The 26,925-nt window shown below is 35.3% G+C and overlaps 1 protein-coding gene and 1 pseudogene across 2 annotated transcripts in view; one reads left to right on the top strand and one right to left on the bottom strand.

Annotated features, from left to right (window-relative positions):
• Nucleotides 1–26,925, top strand: part of ARHGAP15 (Rho GTPase activating protein 15) — a 630,630-nt gene that overhangs the window by 61,623 nt on the left and 542,082 nt on the right. For both annotated transcript variants that reach the window (XM_037027857.1, XM_037027858.1), the window contains exon 3: nt 13,046–13,114. In XM_037027857.1, coding sequence (XP_036883752.1) covers nt 13,046–13,114 — 69 coding nt within the window. The remainder of the gene's footprint in view (nt 1–13,045; nt 13,115–26,925) is intronic.
• On the bottom strand, nt 13,339–26,798 carry LOC118974455 (L-lactate dehydrogenase B chain-like; annotated as a pseudogene).

Genomic DNA, 26,925 nt, shown 5'->3' on the forward strand with positions numbered 1-26,925 from the left:
CTAGAGCTAATTTCTCAAAGATTTAGCAAATCTGTCAAACTCATATCAATATTTTTCTTATTTATTCTCTTCTATGATTCATTTTTGTATTTTTATTATATCTTAAAATATGTATTATTTACATCTCCAAAACTTATGTTGGTTTAACAAATATATTTCTATATATTATTAATTTTCAAATGCCTCCATTATTATTGTCTATTTCTGTGAATTATCTGTTTTTTATCTTTTGATAATAAAGCAATGATATTCTTTTAAAGATTTTTTTATTTATTTATCTTTAGAGGGGAAGGGAAGGAGAGAGGGAGGGAAATATCAAGGTATGGTTGCCTCTTGTGGGTTCCCTGCTGGGAACCAGCCCGCAACCCAGGCATGTGCCCTGGCTGGGAATCGAACCGTGATCGTGTGGTTAGCAGGCCCACGCTCAATCCACTGAGCTACACCAGCCAGGGCAAAGCAATGATATTTTTAAAACATGTGTCTGTTTTTCTGTATTATTGCTGCTTTGGGGTTTCCTTTTTATGTTTACTTGGGTTTATATTTCTACTTCATTTTTGTGACTTTCTCCAGAGACATTACAGCGGAGGTTATTTTATTCAGCACTTAGAACAGAGCATTGTACATATTGATGCTCAATAAGTGTACTCAATGAGTGCCAATCATCAAAACCACTTCATAGGGTGGATGTCTCACAGTACATGTTAAACACAAACTGTCTGTAGCACCAAAATACCTGTGTTTGAATCCTGCCTCTGCTGTTTTATAGTTGATCTCAGTCAAGCTCAACTTCTTTCAAAATTGAATTTAGGTGACTCTATTCTGGTATCTGAGCTGTGAGACAATGGGCTTTAGATTTAAATGATGAGAATTTCTGCTTTGAATTGATGCAGTAATGAGGTGATACTTTTTGATATCTTGGGAAAGGATGACTTTTTGCTTGTGGGAGGAACATGAATAACTAGGGTCCAGAGATGGGATTGTGGTAGGCAGAATTCTAAGGTTACTCCAAGATTCTTGACTCCTGGTGTGCCTGCTGAATATAATCCAATCACCTTGAGAGTCTGAAGGTTTTTCTAATAAAATTGTCCAGGTATCCTAGAAGGAAATAATTCTAGTTTCTTAAAGTAAGGTAAAAAATCACTTTAAAGGAGTGATTCAAGAATCATGAGATAGTATTTTATAATTACATTGGCTTAATGATAATTCCCTATTTACTAGAACATACCCATTTACTAGATGGATTGATGGAAGATTGGTATGGGGGAGATTATAACAACAAGAACTTGCTATGTGGTTAAAGCTGTATATTTATTGATTTCCTTATTTCTACTGCACTCCTCTGAAGAATAAGTACTATACTATTCTATAGTTTACAGCTGAGGACATAGAAACAGCAAGAGGTTAAATAATTTGCCTAGAAGGTAAATGATTATAGAACATAAAACTGTTAAAAAGAAGTCTACAGAATTGTGTACTTATATTTAAAAGCAGAAATATATCCATATATATTCATATCTCTACATATGTATATCTCCATATGTATATTTTCTCTCTAGAAGAGGAGCCTAAGCCCAAAACATCATATATACTATACAGACTAGGAAACTATTATCCAGCTAGTATCACTTATTTCAATGGTTGACTAATGTGGGGTTGGAGGGAATAATTTTGGATATTCAACCTTATTTTGTTCAGGATAGATGGCAAATATTCTATGGGGCATTATGGAAGTTATCTGGAAAAGAATACTGACTTGGTCCATATTTGGAAAAAATGATGAATGCATTTGTAACAAAATATCTTTAGGGCAAGACATTAGAGGCTATTGGAGGTCTTGGCAAATTAAATGAATTAACAGGTCACATGTATAATGAGAAGCAATATAAGATTTGAAATGAGCAATCCCATAATATGTGTTCTATAATATTTAAGATTAGTAAAACATGGACCTTACCCTCAAGACAGACTAGACAAGACATCTGCTTTTCTTCATTTTCCATAAGTTAGTTGTAAGTGATTCTTGCTGTTATAACCTCAAAGTGTGATAAGTCTTGAGGGAAAATGATTTGGTCTAGGAATCCTGAGAGTTATAGCATAGCAATCAGACGGAGCAGTTTCAGGTGATTATACTCATTCTTTGTATTTATCATAAACTCCCCAGATAATTCAAAATTTACTTTTACATAAATATTTGTTCAATCTCTAACAACTTACCTCTTTTTTGACTAGTTCTCTTTTAAGTGCACATCTAAGCAAGTTATGCTAACTTGAAGGTCAGTCGGGAAGACAGAATGAAGGATCTGTCTTTTATGAAAATGACTTGCCGTTAAGAATTTTTTTGATAGAAAAAAGATGGCAGGTTTTCTCTTAGAAACCGTATGTTCTTGCATTTCTGATATCTGGAATCATTAGCTTGCCAGAAACATTTCCAATCAAAAGCCAGACTAACCCATGAAGGTGTCCAAAGAAGTCTGTTCTGATTACTGAAGATGTTGAACTAGTCTGGACTTCAAACAGTAGATATTTCCACACTTTAGTGGTATATGACAGCTCTATTCATTCCACAATGTCAAAATCTTTGGTTTTGGCCATTGGGTATTTATGTGTTTCTATCTAGGGAAGCAGAGAAACCTAATTTGATTCTGGAGCCAAAAGTTTTTAGGCTCTGTTCCTTTGGAACTTGGACGGCAGGATTTTGGCACTGTGTGAAGACTAGGACAGAGCAAGTAGCCACACATAACTAACTGACTCAACAGCACATATTCAGGGAGAAAGATCATGCCTAAACATTGGATAACCATTCTCCTAGGCAGACTGACAACACCCTGAATTCAATCACCCTTAAATAAACACACGAGGAAAGCATGGCTTTAACATACCTCTCAGCACTGCTCTCCAATGCTGCCTGATTGGTTTGAGTGCCTTAGGCCAGGCTGCAGAGACAGCCATTACTGTTGTTCTTACTTATGTCTGTCTGCTGTCTGCTAACAAGCATTCATATGCTTTGGATCATTAAAGTCACAACCTCCTATGCCAATCTATTCCTCTCTGCGGGTTTGTTGTAGATTGGAATGAGAGATGCAATTTCTGTTTCTTTCCCTCTCTTTTTTTCTCTCTTTCTCTCTTCCTTCCTTCCTTCCTTCCTTCCTTCCTTCCTTCCTTCCTTCCTTCCTTCCTTCCTTTCTCTCTCTCTCTCTCTCTCTTTCTTTCTTTCTTTCTTTTTTCTCCTATTATGACCTCTAGTCAGGGTTATTTCTGAGGTCTGAATATGATAGCTTGTACCCTTGCCCCTATCAAGCATATAAATTGTCTTCCCATTAAGCTTGCTCTTTTTGCCTGATTTATTTCAATTGCTGTTGTTATGTGCCTTTTCAATGTAAGGCAAGTGATTTGTGCTGGAACTGCAACAGACAAAAAGTACTGTAACTTAAGCTGTTTCCTGGTGTCATTGCTATCTGTGAGAGGTCTGCTGTACTTACACCCATGCTAAATTTCTTCTGACAGACTCCAGGTGGTCGGCATTTTCACAATCCAACCCATTTCAGTGTTAGAACTTGTCATTTGGAGCTCTGTGGATTCTTCTCTTTCATCTCACTGTTGGTAGCAGGCTGGGTACATTTGTACATCTACCTGTGCAAGGCTACATGTGTCCACAGGTATAGTCAAAGGTGGAGAAATACAACTTAATCTTTCAGAGAAAGCACAAAGGACAGATATACATAGAGAGAGAAAAATATCTCTTGTAGTATTATGCAGGCTGCCCATCTAAACCCATCATTGCCTGGCACCTACACACTAAGGGCAAGGATCCAGCCAACTTGTGAGTGGGCACCATGCCATCTGAGCAGATGGGCATAGAAGTCGGCAGCCAGCAGACCATGTATGTGCATCAACGGTGGGTGTTGAGGGCACGATTCCCAGAGGAAAATGTCCTAACAGCTGTCTGGCCTGAGCCAACATACTTACGACCAAGGAAAAGTGCCATCCTTCAATCCTGCTGAGTTGGATTAACCTTCAGAACTAAATCTGCTTTTTCTGCAGCAGAAGGTGAGTTTGGGGGGTCTAGGAAAACCTCAAAGAATAACTGAAGGAAGGGAACTGGAATGATGAACATATTAGATATTCACTAAAGATGCTGAGGGCATTTATGTGCATTTTATAATTATTTGACCACAAGACTGTAAATTCTTATAAAAAGTCATAGTTATTAAAATAACTGCCTCCCACTGGGCTTTCAGGAGTGAGCTTTCCACACAGACAGAGCATTTTCAGTGAATCAGATAGTACATTTCCACCTGTGCATTAAGAAATGATGTATGAGGAAAGGAGTCAAATGACTAAAAAAATTGGGCTATGGATAAATATCTTTGTCAAACCTTACATATTATGGATCAAACTTGACGCATCATGGATTGTAGCTTTCCAAAGAAGAAAAAATGTTCTTCAGTAATTTAACATATACCTGAAAATATAAGAAGGAGACTTGAAATTTTAACTTAAGCCTTTTGGACAATAAAAAAGACTTTACATTTGTCACTGAAAATAAAACCTGATTCTAATTTGTTGAGGATTTGTAGGCAGATAAACTTCATGAAATTAGATATAGGATGTTACTACCCAACATAGCCAAATGATGATTTTACAATGATTTGTTCCATTTAGCCAAAACAGGTAGACCATTTTAATGATTTAGACCCTGAATAATTGCTTATTTTCTATTTTATTTTGAGGTGTTTGTGTTGTTTGTATGATAACTTTCTTGGCATCATTTTCCGTTGTCCTAAATCATTTTATTTAAAAGATAACACATAAATTGCAGTTGTAGAGACAATGCTGGCTTGTCCCAAGTATTCTGAATACCCATCTATATTTTCTATTATCTATCATCTATCTTCTAAACTGTTTTAGAAGCAAACAGAGCTAATATCAACAGAGCAAATATCTCTGTTATAAAAAGTAGAAGAGAAATAAATAAGCTATTTTAACTGCTAATTTTAGTAACTTTATAGGTCTAACATATTATATATCTTTGTTGTAATACCTTTAACAGTATTATAAGTAGAATGAAATGTTTATGGGTCTATTTTGGCTATCAGTTTCTCATTATATTGATTTCTAAATACAAAGCTAAGTATAAATGAACCTCCAGAGAAAGAAGAAAGTAACTAAAAAATTAAGATAATACATACATGTACTTCACATGAAGAAATATAGAAAATTCTATTACCCAGGTATTTCTGGTTTTTTTTTCTGGTAGTTTTCATCTTAAGAGCATTTATTTCATGTTATTATTTTAAAATTACAGTTTACCCCTGGCTAGTGTAGCTCAGTGAATTGAGTACGAGCCTGTGGACCAAACAACCTTAGTTTGATTCCCAGTCAGGGCACATGCCTGGGTTGCAGGCCAGTTCCCAGCAGGGGATGCACGAGAGGCAACCATACATTGATACTTCTCTCCCTCTCTCCTTCCCTTCCCCTCTAAAGATAAATAAATAAAATCTTTAAAAATAAATAAAGTTACAGTTTAGTTAAAATGCAATATTATATTTATTTTGGAAGTATAATATAATGATTCTACATTTATATACCTTACAGTATTATCACCAAAATAAACCTATTAACTCTAATTGTACAAAGTTATTAAAATGTTATTGACTATATTTCCAGTGCTGTACATTATGTCCCTATGACTTACTTATTTTATAACTGAAAGTTTATACCACTTACTCCTCTTCAACTTTTTTTTACCTATCTGTAAAAATATATTTGAAGGCTAAAAATTATAGTGTGACCAAATTCCATACCAACAACAGCTCTCAGCCTGAGAAAAACTCTCTTGGAAAGAATATTCTAGTGAAAGCAGGAAAGAGAAAAGAGGGAAGAAAAGAAGAGGGAAGGGAGAGAAAGGAGAGAGAAAGAACTAAAGGAAGTAGTATTTAGCAATAAACAAGGAATTGTCCACTGTACATAATTATCTTTGAATAGGAAGTTATGGGACAGTTTGATTTTTTTCTTAAAAGAACACATATGGATGGGACTAAAAAAAGCAAGTGAAAAATATTAAGGAGTTAAAATCATTCCAACAAAGTCTTCCCTTTGTCTTTCTTGGAGGTTAGAAAATGTGGTTAAAGCTGAATTTAACTCAACTAGACTTACCTCAGGATTGACAGGCTGGTGAACAAACACTGCAGGTGTCTCGGTGTCAGATGCTGACAAAAAGATATTCAACAAACTGAAAAAGAAATGTAATAAAGTTTACTACATCCTCCAGAAGGTTTCTGAATTTTTTGCTTTCATTTTCTGCAGGACATAAAAGAGATTAGAGAGAACATCAGATTTCTGATCGACAATATATAACTAAAAGAGTTTTACAGAAAAGCCAAAAATCTAAAAGGGACATTTGGAGATGGATGTTCTCTATGGTTATTGGATGATAATATGGGCAAAGGGAGGAGAACATTAATGTTCAATGATATACTTGCAGTGCACAAATAAGGAACAAAACAAAATAATTTGTATTTTTATGATTTACTAGTATATCTTTACCTCCATTAAGACTATAATAGACATATTTAGTTAGCGGTAGAATAATTATGAGGCACAATGTTTTTACATTTGTCCACGAATAGACAATACCAGAGATTAAAAGCATGATAAGGTAATGTCCTCATATCTTAATTTTTTTCCTCAAAAGTGGTTAGCTCAAATAAACATGATTTTTAAAATATAGCCAGCACTTAGGTTAATGTTTATTTTTTCTAAACAACTAAATTGCTGTGAATACAAAAAATATTGACCATGTCTCTGCATCTCAAAAAAAAAAATGTTTCCCTGACTCTTCTTAATTTCAGATTGTAATAGCTTCAAGCAAAAGAATTTTGCAAAAACAAATGAAAGATTTAAATATAAGATTTCGGATACAGCAAAAAATAAAATGTAAAAAACTTTTGAGAGCCTATGAAGATAAAAACTTAACTTAACCATACACTTAGTTCTGTTTTTCATCCAAATATCCAGGGAGGTTGGTAATAGGAGGTATGCCTCAGAAAATGTTGGAACAAACTAATGCTTCTATTCAAGTGATTTTCTTTCAATTCTGAGCCACAAGATATAAACTTTCATCAAAAATGGTAATCTATTTAAAATCAGAACTATGTGGAATGTTATATGTTTATGTATAACTTTCATAGTAGACCCTCCTCCACCAGGAAAATGATATGCTCAAATTACATTACTTTTACAGTTTCTAATATATAAAGTACTATATTCATCCATCAGTTTTATATTCTTTAAATAGATAAAGGTGAAAGAAGAATGAAACAAAAAATAGGCACTTTGAAAAAGGGACTTTTTAATTCCTTTTTTGAAAAAAATATCTGAAAAACTTAATTAGCATGCATATTCTAATAAGAGAAAAAAGACTTTAAAGGGAAATATGCATTGCACACTCTGAATGCTCCATTTTCCCACTTTGTTTTGCACAGGTACAAAGCAAAAGTGCCTGGGGATAGGAAAGGAATAAAAGTGAGAAGAGCGATAGGTGATGATGAAGAAGGAAAAATGCACTGATATGATCTAAAAGTGTTGCAGATATGTGTTAATCTGATATTGATTTAAAAAATCCATGTCTGAAGACATTTGTATTTCATTTTTTCCATGGTAGCTACAGATTATTTCTCTTTACCGGACACTGTAACTCAATAGGGAAAAGAATTATTTAAAATGTCTGACTTTTTCACCTCAAAAGGAAGAGTTGTTATCAACTCAAGTGTTTATTATAAAATTCAGTCATTTAAGCTTCAAAACACTGTGATAGAATAATACTTCAAGACATATCTATGTCACTTCAAAAGAAGTAAAACTTGAAATTATGAAGGTTTCTTTTGCTAAAAGACTGGAAACTCACAAATAGCAATTGTGCAATGATGTCAAAACTAACATTTTCTAATTTGAATATAAGAATTAGCAAAAAAAATCAGATTCTGAAGACAAATATGAGATAGATATTCATACATGTCTACTTAGGGTGAGAGTATGGATCATCATACTTTGTCAGGACATTTGCAAACCAAAAATGAAAACAGACATGAGAACCATATTGTCAGGCTTCCTCAGAAGAAATGTGTCTGGAACTCTCAGTGAAAATAAAGTCATATCAATCTCCTGCTAATGTTATTACTATTATTCATGTTTTCCAAAGTCAATGATTAATTGACAATTTCCACAAAAGTGAAAAGGACCTAAGATCAGACAATGGAGCCCATCACTGCCTGCATTCAGAAACTTATCCAGAAGTAATTTGCAGAAGATAGGTTTATGATATCAGGTAAATTTAGAAGTTACAAATTTCTGGGGAAAAATTGAGACTGTCCAAAACAAAGTGCTTTCTTTGCAATGTTAGTACTAGAAATATTTTATAGTATTAACAAAGAAGTACATTTTGAGCACCTACTATTAGAAATTACTGGTATAAAAGTGTACTAAACATCACATGTTTACTGGATAAACTGAGTGGTTCATAAGAACATCTAATGTCTTAAGTGAGAACATTTTTCAAGGATGTGTCCTAGAATGATTTGCAAAATTACCAGATGATAATGATAAGCTATTTGTAAACTATTAAGTTACGTACTAAATTATTTTTTGTTATTTAAACTATAGCACAGGAAAGCCTTTCTCCTTCCAAATTAAATCAAAACCAGATTGGCCTCAAATCTTCTTCACAATTAATACCATGTTAAGGCAGATCTGAAACATCCTAAGTTTTCCTAATACCCATGCAAGACAACTGAGTAATTCTGAATCCAGAATTCCAAAATAATGTTTCAGTCAAGATAACCTGATTTGGAATGATAACATATTTCTGTGCCTAATGCTTAACTGAGAAAAGAAGAACAGCGAAAGGCAGGTGATGAAGATCCTTTTTTCCTACATCTTCATAACTTGGTCAAACATGATAGATAGAATAGCTTAATAATTTGGGAATTATCAGTAATATTACTTCCCCTAAAGGAATATTAAGATGATTTATAACATATTTGAACCTTGATTTCTAGCTTCCTATATGACTGTGTACAAATTTATGATTAACTCTCTTCAAATTTCTATCAGCAATATCCATTTCTGCACATGGTCAATTTCAGCTTTGTAGTTCCCTAAATAGTTAGTGCCTGTCTTCATACAAATACATTTATATTGTTGAAGGAACAAATTGCAATCAGCTCCTGCACTTTATTGAGGGCTTAGATCTATGTTAAAACATCACCCATGCTTATCACTAGCTGTGGTTTGTCATTTGTCACAGTTACTTAAAATGATCTGTGGCTGTTTTTAACATTTATTAAAAAGGATAATATAACGGACCTCTTAGGGTTTGGGTGAGAATTACATATATGTATTAATAAATGCAAAACACTTAAATAATCCCTGGCAAATAATACACACTCAATAAATGTTAACAGACAATATTATTGTATCATTTATCAATTTGAATTTTGTTTATACCATGGAACTAATGCTTTCCTTCAAGGGTGAAATGCATGTACTCAGTAACTGGCCATTTCTGTTCCAGATTCTTCTCATTAAAATTTATTCCCCAAACTTCAGTCATTCACTTATTGTTTGAAAAACACTTGGGTTTTTTTGTATTTCATGTACTTAAATAGTTTTGTTAATAAAAATATATTTTATCACTAATAAATGTGATCTTTTTTCTTAAGATTATGAAAAAAGATCATACACTTTAAGATGTGTAAATGATTAAAATTAAACATTCATTAGCTAAAATAATCTCTTGTGCCATTGGTGATATGCACACAATACATTGTGCAACATTGCCTTATAATAAAGCTTTCTACAGGTGACTAGAAGGAAATATTTAGAGGATAGTGGGCCAGTAGGCCCACCAGTATCTGGTAATAGTAGAACAACAAAAGATGGCATGGGCGTGGCCATAGAAGAATGATAAGACTGACTTGTGAATGACCAGGCACCCATTCTTCAATACTATAGAGGCATTTTCTTGCCACTGCTTTCTCTAACATTTAAAGCTTGAAGTACTTTACATACAAGCACAAAGACTAGAAATCCAGCAATGTTTCAGGAAAATTGAACAAGAAAACTCTAATCTCAGGACCCTTCCACCCTGCTCAGTTGAATATGACATACATATTAAATTTTCACTGATTATAAGTTTTATTATGAGTCGTAGTTAAGGGTAGTAAGTTTTACCCCTGACTGGTGTGGCTCATTGGTTGGGCATCATCCAGCAAAGTGAAATGTTGCCAGTTCAATTCACAGTTGGGGCACATGCCTGAGTGGTGGGTTTGTGCCTGATAAGGGCACAGAGGAGAGTCAACTAATCAGTGTTTCCTCCCTAACTTTCTCCTTCTTTTCTCTTCTCTCTGTAAATACATACATACATACCTAAAATCTTTGAAAGAAAGAGAGTAACTTTTAAATGTATGGTGATATAAAATAAACTATTGGTTCTTTAAGAGGTTTAAATTCCAAATGTATTTATATCTCCTCCCCGCTAAGAAGCTAAAATATCAATAAATAACATGGGTGGAGTTTTTGTTTCTAGCTCTCACATCCCTTCATCCCTTATGTAAAAGACTTTTCAGCACTGATTGAGCATCAACTATAATTACTTTATTTAAGGTAATTCTATAAGCCATAAAATTCTCTACCATGATGATGGTTTCAAGAAATGTAAGTTTACATCTTACTACATAACAGTTCGAAGGGGGTTTTCTGTAGAAACTCTTACTCTTGGCAACTTCCCTCTAAGTATAAAATTTTTCCAAAATAGAAATTTTACTAAGTAAGATAACATAAGTTTTTCTGACCTGTGTTTGGCTTCTCTTGACATGAAAATTTTTCATCTTTCATCTTCCTCCTCCTGTAAGGCCTCATTCAATGTTATCTCCAGCCAGCACAGAAGGAAAGAGGAAAAGCAGTGGAGAAGCACTCACTAGTTGATGGTAGTCTTAGAGAGAGAGGTTCTTTTTGTTTCTGCTCACTCTCCACTCATTTAAACTACTCCATCCCAACTTCAAGGCATGCTGAGAAATACATCTAGATATGTGCCCAGGAAAGGAGAGGACAGAATGTGGTGAGTGACCATTAGGCTCTGCCACAGTCACCTCTCTCCGTATACCAGTTTGCATGTGTCTTCCAACCCTCAGTAATAGATTCATCTGCTTTCTCAAAGGAGACAACAAAAAGTCCCAACCAGTGACTTCATCCAGCTCCAATTCCAAAGTCAGTGGTGATAAGTAGCTTTCTCCACCAGACCAAATTTCTCTCAAGGGGGTTAAGGAGTTAGAATTTGAAAAAAAAGCTCTTTGTCTTGCTTTTTTCATCATATTCAACAGACAATGCTGAAGCAAAAACTTGAAGACTAGAAAAAATAAACAAACTAACCAAAAAAGAAACCATCTCATTTGTAAAGGAAATAATGATAAATGGCCAATAGTCATCAAACCAGGATGATATTTAAACCCTACTAGGCAGACAGGCCCTGGGAGACTCATCCTGGCAGTAGAGACAGCTCCTAGTTGTCCTGTCTCTCCTTTCTGGGAAATTTTCTGTGTCCATTGATTTCTAGGGGTTCTGGCTCTACACTCTGGAGGTTCTTCCCTCTCCATTGTCCTCTGTTGGTCATATCTGAAGCAGGCATTAGAGAGACTGGCTTCCTTGAATTTTGAACTGCCTTTGCAATCCAGTTTTTGTGAAGCAAATATGGGATCCAAGGATTGTGCATAGTCGTATTGTTTTGGGGCCAGGTCTCTGGTTTCTTTGGTAATGCACCACCCTCCAAATCTTAGGAGATATTGATCTTATCATTTTAGTGCCAGCAACCAGTGGCAAAGACATCCAAAGTTCTTTTCTAGACATAGTCCTCAAGCTTGCACTTTTTTGTGTAGTAAATAGTGATCCCTCTTTTGCCCCCATCCTGTCTCACTCATTCCCACCCTCTTCTTACAAAATATTATAACATTCCCATTTAGTAAAATATAAAAGTACTATTGAGAACTTTTAAGTTACCAAATTGTACAATATTTAATTATACATACCTTCTCTTTATTTGTTTTATTAGAGAATCACTCTCTGATGCTTCTTTAGGAGAAAGAAACAAAAAAGCATTTAAAAATTACTTTTAATATCTCTTAATCATGTGACTGCTGTATAATTAAATGCATATGGATAGTGGTAGAAAACAAGAAAATTATTAGACCATTGACTCTGAGAAAGCTGAGTTCACATCATATCACAAAGTGTTTCAACATTAAATATTTTGTTCTAGTTACTGCAGCAATGTAAGTCACCCTGAAATATAGAGGTCTAAAACAATAACATTTTATTCTTATACAATATGGTTAAAAATTCAGATAAGCCATAGCAGGAACAGCTTGTCTGTACCACACAGTGTTTTAGGTCTCTGCTGGGAAGACTTGAAGCCTGGGGTTGACTAGACGGCTGGTAGATGAAATCACCAGGAGATCTTTATGCTCACACGATTCATGGTTGATATTGGCTGTCTTCTGGCTCCTGAGCTAGTCTGTCAGCCAGAAAATGTAGAGTCTTCTCCCTATGGTCTTTACCTGTAGGATTATTTTGGCTTCCTCACAATATGGTGACTAGTTTTCAAATGTGAGCATTCAAAGAGAACATGGCATTTTTATGTCCTAATAGTTGAAGTCATAATCATTTCTGCTGTCCTTTTTGTTTGAAGAAGGCATAAATGTCTGTCCTGGTTCAAAATGAGAACCATAGATGCCACCACTTGCAGAAGGTTACATGGTAGAAAAGAGCATGTGGAATATGGGATATTATTGCAGCCAGTCATTTTTGCGTACACATTTCATTCAAATTAGTCAATCTCTAAAAGATTGATTTCCTATTTTATATCTACTTTATTCACCATCTTGAATTACTCTGGATAAAATTAATTTCATATATAATCATTAATTTATCATCTTTAAATCATTTGTAGCTTTTTAAAAAAATGCAATAATATCAAATGCCAATATTTTTGCAGATATCCCGGCACAGAAGGAATCATTCACAGCATGTCTTGAAAGATGTCATTCCTCCATTGGAACAATTGGTAAGTGATACTTTCACTTCAAACTTGTATTCTTTGCGGCTACAGAGTGAATTACCTCAAAACTCAGCAACCTAAAACAGTATTACTGTATGATTTTATGGGTCAGAAATTGGCACAGCTTAGCAGAGTCCCCTAACTCAGAGTCCCTCAAAAGTATGCATCAAAGTTTGAGCCAGGACTGGGGTCACATCTGAGGCATGACAGGGGCAGTATCTGCTTTCCACTCATGTACATGGTTGTTGGCAGGGCTGTTCCTCCAGGGCTGCTTGCCAGGAACTGTTCTCAGTTACCTGCCACATAGGCTTCTCCAGCATGGCAGCTTGCTTTTCAAAGCACGGAGCAAGCTGAGCGAGCACGGGAGTCTACTAACAAGACAGAAATCAAAATCTCTTGTAATCTAATGATGGAAATGATATCCCACCAACTTTGCCACATTCTTTTGGTCACAATCCAATCTACATTCAAGGAGAAGGTATTACCCAAGACTGGGTATAACAGAAATCAGAGATTTGGGGGGGGCAGCCTATGGAAAATTTTGACAGTTTTATTAAGGAAAAAGTAATCTTTCATTACTAGATTCCAAGTCCATGAGAGTAGGGTTTTTTTCTAACTTTTGTTTATTGTTGTATCCAAATGACCAGAAGAGTACCTGAGACATTATAAGTACCACAAATGAATGAAATATTGGAGATATTTTAAAAATATGAATACCTACCTGACTGGTGTGGCTCAGTGGATTGAGTACCTGCCTGCACACCAAAGGGTCACCAGTTTGATCTCCAGCAGGGGCACATGCCTGGGTTGTGAGCCAGGTCTCCTATAGGGAGCACACTAGAGGAAATCACACATTGGTGTTTCTATTCCTCTCTTTCTCCTTCCCTTCTCATCTCTCTAAAAAGTAGATAAATCAATAAAAATTCTTTAAAAACAAAAACATGTAAATTCAACCTTTCTAAATATTCTGATGCTTTTTCTATTAATGACCTCCTTTTCGATAAATACTTCTTGCTGTATTTCACATTGGTCAACATGCTATCAGTCCATTGGCTCACAGGATATTACACAGTGATGACTTTATTCCCATCTATCTCCAACTACTCCATTCCATTTATCTTTGGACTTTCTCATCCTTAACACCAAAAATATTTTCCTGATTTAATTCTCTTACTTTCTTTTGCTTTTCATATTCTATACCACTCATCTCCACTTTAGCTATTGCTCCATGACTCTCCACTGCTTTAGAATAAAAGTTTCTTACAAGAATTATCTACCTTTACTGCTGTTAAATTCTACCCTCTATCTCTTGAACAAATTTCACTTAGGCTTTTATTCCAACCTCTCATCGTCTATCAAGGTCATCAATTGTTTTCATACTGCTAAATCCATTTGTAAAGTCTCACGTTTTCTCCTCAGTAGACCTACCTAGTATTTAACTCAAATGATAACTTTCTTTTTAAAAAAATATTTTTCTCACATGGCTACTAATAAACCACTTTTCATGGATCTCCAGTTAATTAAATGGCTACTCATTTTCCATCTTCTTAGCTGATTCCTCTAACTTTGTGGCTCAGTTGTTATTTTTCTTCTTTTTCTTCATATGTATTCAGTAGAGTATTGTATCACTTTTATGGCTTTATATATTGTGTTATACTAACTAGTTTTCCAGAATAGACCACTGCCTTAAACTCCAGTACTATATATTCTGACATTTTCATTTAGTTGTCTAACATATATTTCAAACTTAATACATTCCAAATTAATTCTGATTTTATTCTTTTTTAAAATTTAAAAAAATATTTAATTATTTTTCAAGTACAGTTTTCTGTCTATTACTCCCATCCCATCCCACCCCCATGCTCCCCCACTCCCTCGCATTTCCACCCTTCTCAGTTGTTGTCCATGTATCCTTTATATATGTTCCTCTAAATCCCTCCCCTATTTCCCCTGAAATTCCCTCCCCTCTCCCCTCTGGTCACTGTCCCCCTGTTCTCTATTTCAGTGTCTTTGGTTATATTTTGCTCGCTTGTTTGTTTTGTTGTTTAGCTTCCTGTTAAAGGTGAGATCATATCATTTTCCAGGTGCTTCAGTCCCTGCTACTCCATCTTTAAAATTAGCCCAGATACTAATTTTAAAGTTCACTTCTCACCACCTTTATGCTGTGTCATGTCTCACCTGGCTTATTACAATAACCTCATAATGGATGTGCCCACTTTAACCCTTGCTCTCTACTTTTTATTTTTAACACAACAGCCAAGTGAGCCGGCTAAGATACAGGTTATGTCATGTCACACCTTGGCTCAAATTCTTCTCTGACTTCCCATCCTTCCCCGTGGTATAAGCTGAAAAACATCCAGTAGTTCATCTGATCCTTTGGGTCCCAGTTACTTCCCTGGCCTCATCATTTCCTTTCTTCTCCTGGCTTATTCTGCTCCAGCCAAGCCAACCACCTTACTTCTTCCACGGGGTCATTAAAACCATTTCTGTTATTGCTTTTTTTTGTGTGTGCCTGGAACAAAATGATTCACTTGATAACCAGAAATTTGTAAAATTCATTACTTCATTTGTTTTGTATCTCTATTCAACTATCACCTTGTAAGGCAGGTCTTTCCTAACCTCTCTTAAAAACAAAAACAAAAACAAAAATTTCTCCCCACCATTTCCACCCACATTCCCTTTCTCTGATCCTAGTTTAATTTTCTCTATAGAACTTACAACCATGTAGCATAATATAAATGTTATTTGTTTGTCATTTCATTAGAATATTCTGTGTAAGCAGAAGTACTGTCTCCTATTTTCATAACCCTATTTCCGTGATTTTTATAATAATTGCTAGAACATGATAAGAACTCAGTAAATACAGTAAATGAGTACACAAATCAGACAGTTAATGGCTTTGGTTTTTACTTCAAAGCCTATGATACACAGATCTATTCTTGTATACATTCTTCATTATCTCATCCTACCTCTTGAACTGCTAATTAGTCATTTGTCCCCATATGCCACAGTGTCATCTCAGAAGAGAAATCTCCTAAACTGAACCCATCATCACCTTGGTGCCAAACTGGTTCCCATTTGCACTGGGACCATCGATGTTAGTAGCAAACATTTATTGAGTTTGAGAACACATCTTCTTTGGGGCCTATATTTTCTCTATGACTCTTCACATATGTTACCATTAATGCTTCAGATCTCAGTCCCTCAACTGGCCCCTGTACTCAGTGCTACACAGGCTCAGCACTCTCACACCAACCTTCTTTAAATAACACCTATGTTATTCCATTCCTCTTCTCAAAATGTTCAACAGCTTTCTATTTTCTTTAGCATCAAGTCTACAGAACACTCTCATGGTCCCTGATTTACCTTATTTATTATCTGCTTCCAAATACATACCCTCAAGCCAACAATAGTAACATGATTAAGACATAGCTGTTACTCTGAAGGAGCTTAAATTTTCTGTAATAATTATAGTTTCTTCATCCCAGCACTCTTTTGTTGTTCACTCTTATTTCATGGGTAATAGACTTGTTTCATGGCTAGACTGCAAATGCTCTGATGTTAGGGGTCATGACTCGTATTTTCTTTATTATATCATAATTCCCCTTACATTGCTTTTGGCTTTTTTAGTGTTTGTTCAGAAAAGAGATGTTAGTCAATTGATTTAATATTAAGATATTATAGGCTTATTAAAATAATAGTATTAATTACAGATAATAAATATATGCCTGTTTTTCTTAGTGAAAGCCAATTTTTTTAAATTTAAGTAGATATAACAGTATTTTCTTTTCATAATCAACTTTTCAGGTCTCAACTTAGAGAACATTTATTTTTTTCTAGCAAGTATTTCTCTGAATCCTCAAATTAGAATCTGTAGCCCTTTTTTATCCTGCCTCTTTATAGCAGCTTCATTTTTCTACATTATGTTGAATTTTATTATTTAAGCATGATTTCATAGGAAGTTTTTGGTGGATATAGCATTTTTTCTTTTTAAAATTAAATTTATTGGGATGAGATTGGTTAATGAAATTATATAGTATTCGGTGGTACAATTCCATGATACATCATCAGTATATAGCACTAAGTGCTCACCACCCTAGAGTCAAATCATTTTGTCAACATATATTTGACTGGTTTCACCTTTCCATCCCCCTTCCCTCAGGTAAATCACGATAACATTGTTTGTGTCTATGAGATTTTTATTTGTGTGTTTGTTTTGTTTGCTCATTTGTTACTTTCAGTTTATGTGCCACATATGAGTGCAATCATATAGTTTTTAACTCTTTCTGTCTGACTTACTTCTCTTAGCATGATATTCTCAAGGTCCATCCACGGTTTTGCAAATGTTCTTTCTTATGGCTGAATAGTATTCTGTTAGGAATATGTACCACATCTTTATCCATTCATCTATAAAAGGACACTTTGGTTGTTTCCATGTCTTTGTCACTGTGAATAATGCTACATTGAACATATGGGTGAGAGAAGTGTCTGCTCAGGTCCCCTGCTCATTTTTAATTGGGTTGTTTGTTTGTTTGTTATTGAGTTGTATGAGTTCTTTATATATTTTGAATATTAATCCCTTGTTGGAGCTGTTTGCAAATATATTCTCCTTTTTGGTTGGTTTAATTTTATTTTATTGGTGGTTGCTGTCACTAGCTCTTTGCTGAATGATATGGTATTTGAGGGGAGGACTATGCCTCACTCACTGTTTTACTGCTAGGACTTTATGTAAGTCATGGCACCATGTATGTAACTGTCCAATGAATAAAGAAGTCATTGCATTTTTCCCTTAAGTTTGGCTTATAAAACAAATAAAGTACATATAAACCATTATAAAGAGGTATATTTTAAATATAGCAATAGGAAATGTTTGCTTTGAAGTGCTTCATGGAACATGGCAGAAGTTAGACTGAAAACAGAGCAACATGAGTGTTTGTAACATAAATATACATGTGCAGTTATATATATATATATATAATATATACATGCAAATATATGCACAATTATATTTGAAAGGTGCTTTAAGCTGTCTTCAACCTTAAGGTGTTTTACAAATACTAATTACAATTTTTAAAAATTCAAATTATGGTTATTATGCAAATTTAACCAATAACTAATGGTATATTTGCACTATATCTACATATCAAAAATAGGCTAATAATAAAGAAAGTAGAATATTCAGAAATGATTTTCTCAATTGACCTTCTTAACATTGAGGTCATTGGTTAGTTTATTGGCCTGTAGTTGGCTGTGTTGACTCTGGGGCCTCAATTCTTAATAAATAAAATTTATTTTGAATATCCAAAATTATGAATTAGTATATTGACAAATAACATACCTATGTCTCCGGTACTCCTTGTTAGGTCAGAGAAGTGGCATCGGCATGGCTAAATAGAAGGGAAAATTTGTTAAGCTCTAGTTTATAATGTCTCTCAATCTTGTTTTTTTCTCCCTCCTGCTCTCTCATGCACACACGCACTCACACATACTCACATATGAATACATTTTTGGAACTACCAACCAACTTACTTCCTGTTGCTGACTGCTGACTTGAGTTTCCCCGATTCTCCATCTGAGTACTTGTTTATCTGGAACTGCCCAGTGAACAAAGTTTATATTCAATTTTTACTCTCTACTTAAATGATTTAATGTGATTTTAAAGACAGAAATGTTTATCTTTCCCCCACAACTTTTATTTGTGAATTACTCCATTATGTTGGACAATTACTCCAAATGTTGAACAAATAACCACCAGTTCCCCCAAATTGCCCATTCTGATTGTTTTTTAGCTAATACAAGTAACACCAAGAACTGAGTTATTTTCGAACATGTAAAGTTTTCTTTACCTATGACTAATCTAGATATCAATAGAACCAGGGACACAAACATAAAGAACAAACTGACAGTGACCAGAGCCAGGGGGAATAACAGGAAAAAGAGGGGAAGGGTTGTCAAGACACGTGTATAAAGGACCCATGGACAAAGACAACAGTGGGGAGGACTGAATGTGGAAGGTGGGTGGTGGGTAGGGCAGGGTAGAGTAATAGCAGGAAAATCGGGGACAACTGTAATTGAACAGCAATAAAAATTAAAAATAAATAAATACATATAAACACTATATTTATACACATACATATTTTTTTCACAAATCTGACATGTTTCTTACTTCAGTCCCTGCAATGCTCCTTCCTTCCCTCATGCCTCAGTGTTGGTTATGGAGTAATGCACAGGTTTTTTCAGTAGTTTTCCTTGGCAATGCCTACCAGCATGAGCTACCATAGATGAAATAATATACATTAAAACACTTTAGAAAATAATGAAATCCTTTAAGTTGGTGTTATTACTCTTTATTTTTACGATGTGGATTTTTGAGATTATTTAGGCCCAACATTTGGTGCCATATAAATCTCATTTTTTTTCATCTCTCATATTTCAGAACTTTCCTGAACATTTTCCAGGAATTGTGAGAAGGTTTGGCTTTAAGCATAACTGGCAAAAGTATCCCATTAGATGTACTCCCTTTGGTGGAAAACAATTCATTTTACAAAAGTGGAGTCTGTCATTGTGGGTGCTCCAGAAGAGGCTATCATTATTCGGTGGCCATGCTTTATATCGGAATACTCCCTTTAATAAAGTAGATCGTGACCAATGGGATTAAACAGAAGCATAATGTATTTCTTTTGAATGTTGTCAAAATATGTTTCTAATAAAAATCTAAAGTCTCATGGTGGAAACTACCTAGTTCACTGACATCATTTCTGTCACGTGATATTCAAATCCCTACACTATCCATGTGGATAGTGAGAGACCTAACTTTTTTCTGAGAACCTATATGAATGCTTAACAAGTGCTATAACGTGTTAACACTTTCAAACATGAAACACCAAATACACTAGTATACATTTGTTTCCTGATCTTGTATATTCCATATTATAACTGTTCATGAGACTTGATTATTTTCAGGGCATTTTCCTTTTATTTCATAAGGAAATGTTGAATAAAAATAACCCTGTTTAGAACATGTTAAAACTTTATCATCTTTATTTTTTATCAAAAGAGTATAAGGCATGTCTGTGGATTACCCTGCAGGAGTCAAAAGCCTGTGGCAGGTTTCAGAGAATCATCTGCTACCTCCCGAGCTAGGAGGATTTGGAGGACAGAGCTCAGGAAGTTGCCATGGCTTGGGGCTAACGCAGGTTTTTGCAGATAAGCGTTAAGTCACAGATTCTACCTTTTGGAGCTGGGCCTCATTTTGTGGATTAATTAATACTTATGAGGGTTTTGAGGATGAAAGGCATTGTGAGCATACAGTGTTTTCTTATTTGAAAACAAAGGACAGCTATGCTGGGGAAATAATTCTATTGATCAGGTCATGCTTTCCTTAAACTGCAAAAAACAATAGCAATAAAAATAAATAAATAAATAAATAAATAAATAAATAAATCCAAAAGCGCTCCAGTCTCTCAGGATTTCACTTTGGAAAGATAAAATTAGGTCATCTGAAATAACTTTTTCCTAGATCTTTAAACTGGTAGTGTGTTAATAATAAGTTATATAATGTAATAACTTTAATAGAAACCATCTTCACGTTTTTATTGTTTCATGTGCACTTCCTTTTCTCACACAGGCATGTGTTTATAAATTCCAGTATTTGTCGACACCATTCCTATACTAGACACTGTGTTAGTTCTGGGCTACGTAACCTTATGGTAAATACTCATGTATTTTCTCCAGGGGCTTTCAATCCATGGGTAAAGAAGAGTGTTCAACAAGCAAAGAAAGAAATTATTCTATAAATACACATTACAAAACATGCTTTAACAACAGAAAAATTAGGTGTTTTTTTTTTGAGAGAGGGAAAGCCTACATTGGGTTGACTAGTCATAAAAGCATTCTTTGAAAGGGACATTTAACTTGAGATTTGCAGGATGGGTACAGTTCATCAAGTAAAGAACTGGAAAAAGAATGATGTAAACAAACACAACAGCAAGTACAAAGGTCTGGAGGTCAGAAAAAATTGCTACATCTGAAAAATTACAAGAATCACACACACTGGCTAAAATAAGGAAATGAGTCAGGCAGTAGGGAGAAACAATGCTCAGGTCATGAAGTGCTTGGAGCTGACGGTGAGGTTTCTAGAACACATTAAGACACAGAAGCAGGTACGATGATTTCTCCCATTCAAACCCACATTTTAAATTCATTTAACTCTAGATGGACGAAAAAGTGCACACAACAACAAACTAAGACTATCGACATTACGTAATCCTTTCTTTCTTACTGCCTAGACTAAAATTAGGTTATAATTTTTAAAAAAGAATTCCACTAATAAATTGCCCAGGCAGTAACAGGGAAAGCCATTCTTAGTAAACTCCAATGGCAGGCAAAGAAAGAGCAACGTAGTTATATTAAGACACAAAGAAATATAATTTGGGACAGAAGAGAGAAACTAAGGAGGAGGAAGGGCAATTGAGACACAGGAAAAGCCTCCAGAAGACTGGAGAAACTTTCCAGGAGAAAGTTTCTGAGACACAAAGAGGTGCCTCCATCAGCCCATTTCCCAAGAAGAACCTGGATTTTTTAGTGTGACCAAATGAAACACAATGCTTACAAGATGAAAGTCTCAGGAAAAAGGCTATGGAGTTTTTCACACATCAAATAGTAGTTTTTTAAAATGACATCTTGATGAGTTAGGGGTAAATAAATCAAAGACATGTGGGTAAAGTTTCCTTTGAAACACATAGGGGTTTAAAATGATGGGGAAAGCACTTGGCAAGACATAGCATGTGCTCTGCCAAACCCAACATTTGAGAAATGGTTCAAGACATTCAGCAGAACCCCAAAGCCCTATACGTTCTCTCATTCGGACGGAAAGTAAGAAAGGAAGAACATCCGTGAAAGCATCGAGCAACATGTATCCAGATGGTCCTAAATAAGTCGCAGTGAGCAAACTATGCTTAAATCTGAGACCTGAAATCAAGACCAGCTTCTCAGGAACTGCTTGCAGAATGCTTAGTTGGTCCTTCCCAGGCAAGATGCATGCATGACCCAGAATCACTTTTCTCTCTTTTTCTTCTGTTCTCCTTGTCATGTAATCACTGCATCTAACCTGAATTCTGACTTACTACTTTTTAAAGGTGGGCACAGTAAATTATGTATTTACATTAGACAAAAACATTACATTTAATGTATCTAAAATATCATATTTCATTCTTGAGCTACATGTAAGGTAGTTCTATAATTAGGCATTTAATTTTTTTAATTAGTACTTTCTATGATATACAGATAAGCTGGATTTTTTGATAAGCTTGATTTTTAAAATGATCTGTGTCCCTTGTTTTCATTTCTGTTCTTAATTAATTGTGTCCACAGCAAGTCCACACATAAGGTCAGCAGATCTGAGACAGCAAAGGAAACAATGTAAAAATAATGGGACACTGAGGCGAAAAACGTAAACAATGAGTCCCAAGAACAGAAGGGATGCATCCTGAAGACAGTGTCATGAGAAGCAAAGCCAACAGAGTTACATAGGATGAATATGTTCTGGAGATCTGATAGACAGCATGGTGATTACTGTTGACAATATTATATTGTATACAGGATATGTGTGCCAAGAGAGTAGATCTCAGGTGCTTTCACTATAAATAAAAGAAAAGTAACTATGGGAGGAAATAGATACATTATTTAACTTGACCATAGTAATCATTTCACTACAAGTATGTATATCAAAACATTATATTGTATGCTTTAAGTGAAATTTTTATTTTAAAAACAGAAAAATAAAAATACATTTTTAAAAAGGAAAGACAGTGGAAAGAAAACAGACTAAAATATGTTTCTGTAGGTAATAACATAAAAAAGATTTAACAGAAAAAGAGAAGCATCATTTAGGGGGTAAAACCATATGGCCAGATGTGCTCTCACTCTGAGCTTTGTAATATAAATCATCAAAACAAACGTGACTATCACGAAGTACTGTGATCTATTAAAAGTTCAGAAAAATAAAGACAGCACCTCATTATTAAATAGAAAAATAAATTCTAAATATGTTTGAAAAGTATGGTAGCTCCAGGTTGGAGTTACATAAAGATGAGGGAAAGTCCTTCAGGGAGCAGAAAGTCAGTCATAGAAAGTTTCACAGGACGGCACTGCTTTAAAAGGCTCACTCAAGGTTAGGGCTGTAACCTACCTGTCTCGGTTTTGTGGGTCTAGAAAAATTATATTTATCAAAATTATCAGGGCTTAGAAATATAATGATTCTAGGGACTATTTCACAGTAACCAGATCTGATGTATAAGAGTCTGATGTATAAACTATAGTAATTCTGATTTATAAATTCATAATTGTGAACATACTGATGCTGACTACTTAAGTCAACCATATCCTACATCAAAGGACTTGGGTGCTGAACTAGGAGTCACAGGGCTGCCAATGAACACAGAACCAGAACAAAAGGGAAAAGAACAATGGCTGAGCAGATATTATAAGGAATACGGGTTTTGTGGTTCTGGTATTAAAAGCCAATCCTTTCTCAGCAAAATCTGGTGAAAGTTTTCAATTCAGTTCATTTCCTTTTATTAACATGTATTTTGATAGAACTCTTTTGGTGGACTGGTGCTGATGAAAACCTATTGCTTTCAATTCTACTTCTTTTATCTGAGAACAACGTGAAGACTTCACATAAAAAATTGCAGTGTCTGTACTTATGATTACAGGCTGGTCTTTCTGCCACAATTGTTACATTAATCAGAGGTTTTCTTCTGCTCTCCTGCCTTGTCTATTGCCTCCAACTTAGTTTGATAAACAGGTGCTATCTGGATATCCTACTACCATTCATTCTTTTCATCTGTATCTGAGAAGAGTTGTGTCTGCTGAGTACTTCCTCAATGCTAGCAGACTGGCTGGCGTCCAACCTGGACAAATTGCTGATCTTTCCTACCACTTAACATTAAAAAGGGCTTCTACGGAACAATGGACAAATCACTCAAGAAGCCAGATTCAGCATCTAAAGATTGGTTGACATTTCTTACGTATACATAATTTAGGGAGTGTCACTATCTTAAAGGCCTTCAAGTTGGCCCAGAACTTGGCATAATAATATCCTCAGCTTAGAACTAAAGCTGTACAAAGTTTATAATTCACTAGAGACAAGGTCATCTAGTGACTAACACACTCGACTGTAATTTATATACTTCTATCATTGTCCATTCAAACCATGGCATTAACATAAAGTAGATATAAATAGTTAGATTAAATAAGATGGCACTATCTATGAACCCACATACAAAATACATGGAAATCTTTTGCTTGCCTTAATACTTCTTTCCGTTTCTATGAGCTTCCCAGAATAACTGATTCTTGGTACCTGAAACATGGTGAGGTATTTCAAGTTGTAATGGCAAGGAATACTAATGTAATTACATCTACCTCATGAAAGACTTGCTTGCCAGAATGGGACTCGAAATAATGCAGTGCTTTCAGGACTGGAAGCCTGGTTGGAGGTTTTTATTAGGGCAAGAGCTAGTCTAAGTCTCTGAGATGGCTGTTGGGGAGTATGGTTTACTGTCCCCCTAAAAGAGAAACCTGAATATCTTGAGAGTGAATCCACAAGGATACAAGCCTCAATAAAATTATGAGTGCTCTATTAGTCCTTGCAGCCCCATTGTGAGCAGAGGATCTATATTTAAGGGGAAGGGAGTTTTCCATGTGAGAAGTGGTTGAAAAATGAATGACTGCATTGGTATAAAAGAGATAATGTGAGAAATGAACACTTGACCCCAAAAGAGGGAATGTGTGCAGTGTTTGGACATGTATAAATGTGCACACAGATGCATGTAGAGATGCTGAAACAGGCCCATTAATAGTAGGCATGTAGTAGGTAAGAGTACACAGTACCAGGATTATTAGCTTCTTCTAATGACACGGAAGGCAGCTGGGATTTTAGAAGATGGTGTAAGAAAATATAACTAGCTTGCTATTTATCTTCTCTTCTTTCATTTTTCTATGGCCTATTTGTGGTTGTACCTGGCACTTGTATCACATTGACTCAAGACCCTGGGAAATGGCTCAGCCTGTCTGATGGCAATGATGCGGCATTTATAGTCCTAAAATGAGAAATACAGAGCCTGGCCTTTGTCTCATACACGTTGAAAAGGTCCAGCAGTGTCTGGACAAACATAGCTTATATATTCAAGGAGAGGCAATTTTAAGGTACATAACTTATTCCTGCTTTTGTTGATTAATAATGCTTATATGGCTTATGGGAAGTGCCTGCAGGTTGATACTCATTACAAGCCCTGAAATATCCAAAAGAAAGAACATTGGCTTTTTTTCTTTCACATTCCTCTTCTTATTTTTAGAGAAATCATTGAAAATAACACATTTCCATGTATAAATGTCCACCCAGCGGCTTTTTAGTGAATTTTGGGGGGCTAGAAAGACTATATTCTTAGCTGAGAATCCATGCATCACTTTTTCTGATGGATTAAGAGGTCTTGTAGCTTTTTGGTGGATAAATTCAGGCTTTGGGTAACTATTTTCATCAGAAGAAAGCTTAAGTAAAACAAATTCTGTCCACAGTTACACAACAAAACTCAACATATACACTCTTAAGGAAAGGGAGCCCCCTCCCCCTGTTTTGCTAATTGCTACTGAAAATCTCTTTTTCCCAAACAATTTCAGGAACCAGTGCTACCCAGAGTTAAACACCGAGCTTATTGTATGGGTGTCAGTGGGTGCACAAATAAGGTTCCTTGGCGCCAAGAAAAACAAACAGTATACATAGAATAAAAGATGAGAAAGCAAATAAGCAGATGTAGCCAAGTACAAAAAAAAGCACTAATGGACATCATGATTCTAAAAATTTTATAAGTGAGCTTTTTGGATTCTTTACACTTGTGGAGAGCATACTGAAGTAAAAGGAATTTTCTGGAAATATAAATATGTGAAAATATTTTGCCATGACTATCATAAATTATCACTATTATCTTCATTATTATTCATTCAAAAATGTATTCCTCAAATATACATTATTATCTTTTATTTTATTTTTATTATTTTTACCACTTGAGTTGCTGTGTTCTCCCAAAATCCACCCATGCCAGCTGCTTGGATGAATGCCAAGTTTTTCAGCCATAAGGTAGTGAAATCTAGCAGAATCCAGATTACATCCACTTCCAATCACATAGTGCTTCAGTAATCCACTTAGTTTCCAGGTAACCTAGGTGAGCACATCCACTAAATTAGAAACCACAATTATGATACAGTCAGAGCTATACTAAGTGATCTGAGGAATAATGAATTTGAACACATTGACATTTCTCTGCACCAGGTTGAGACAACTCTCTCCCCCTTGCTGATGAACTCCTGCAGTTACCACCACAGTCTTAGAATTGGCCACCACAGAGTAAAAGTATCTGCCCCAACTTTTGGTATGTGAAGAAACAAGTCCCACGCTGCAGGTCCACCGTTTATCCTTTGAGTTTATCTTCCAGTACATCCACAAGAGCAAGCTCATCAGCCAGAGACTTTGCCAGAATGCTGATGGCACCCACCATACCAACTTGTCCAACACCATGACAGTGATCTTATTGTTTGTGACCACTGCCTCTTATGCAACTGGTGCAGTCAGTTTTTCTTCAAGAGTTGCCATTGTGCACAGGAGACAGAGGACACTTCAGGTCTTAAAAAGAGTCCCAAGGAAACAATATCAGCTGTGTGTGTCCACCCCTGCACAGGAACCACAGCCCTCAAATACATTTTGAAGGCTAAGTACTGTGCTTTGTGTTAGGAACATAATATAGTCAACACGGCAGAAA

This window comes from Sturnira hondurensis, unplaced genomic scaffold, assembly GCF_014824575.4.
Source record: "Sturnira hondurensis isolate 20B ecotype Veracruz unplaced genomic scaffold, ASM1482457v3 Scaffold0019428, whole genome shotgun sequence".
In the NCBI taxonomy this organism is placed as follows: Eukaryota; Metazoa; Chordata; class Mammalia; order Chiroptera; family Phyllostomidae; genus Sturnira; species Sturnira hondurensis.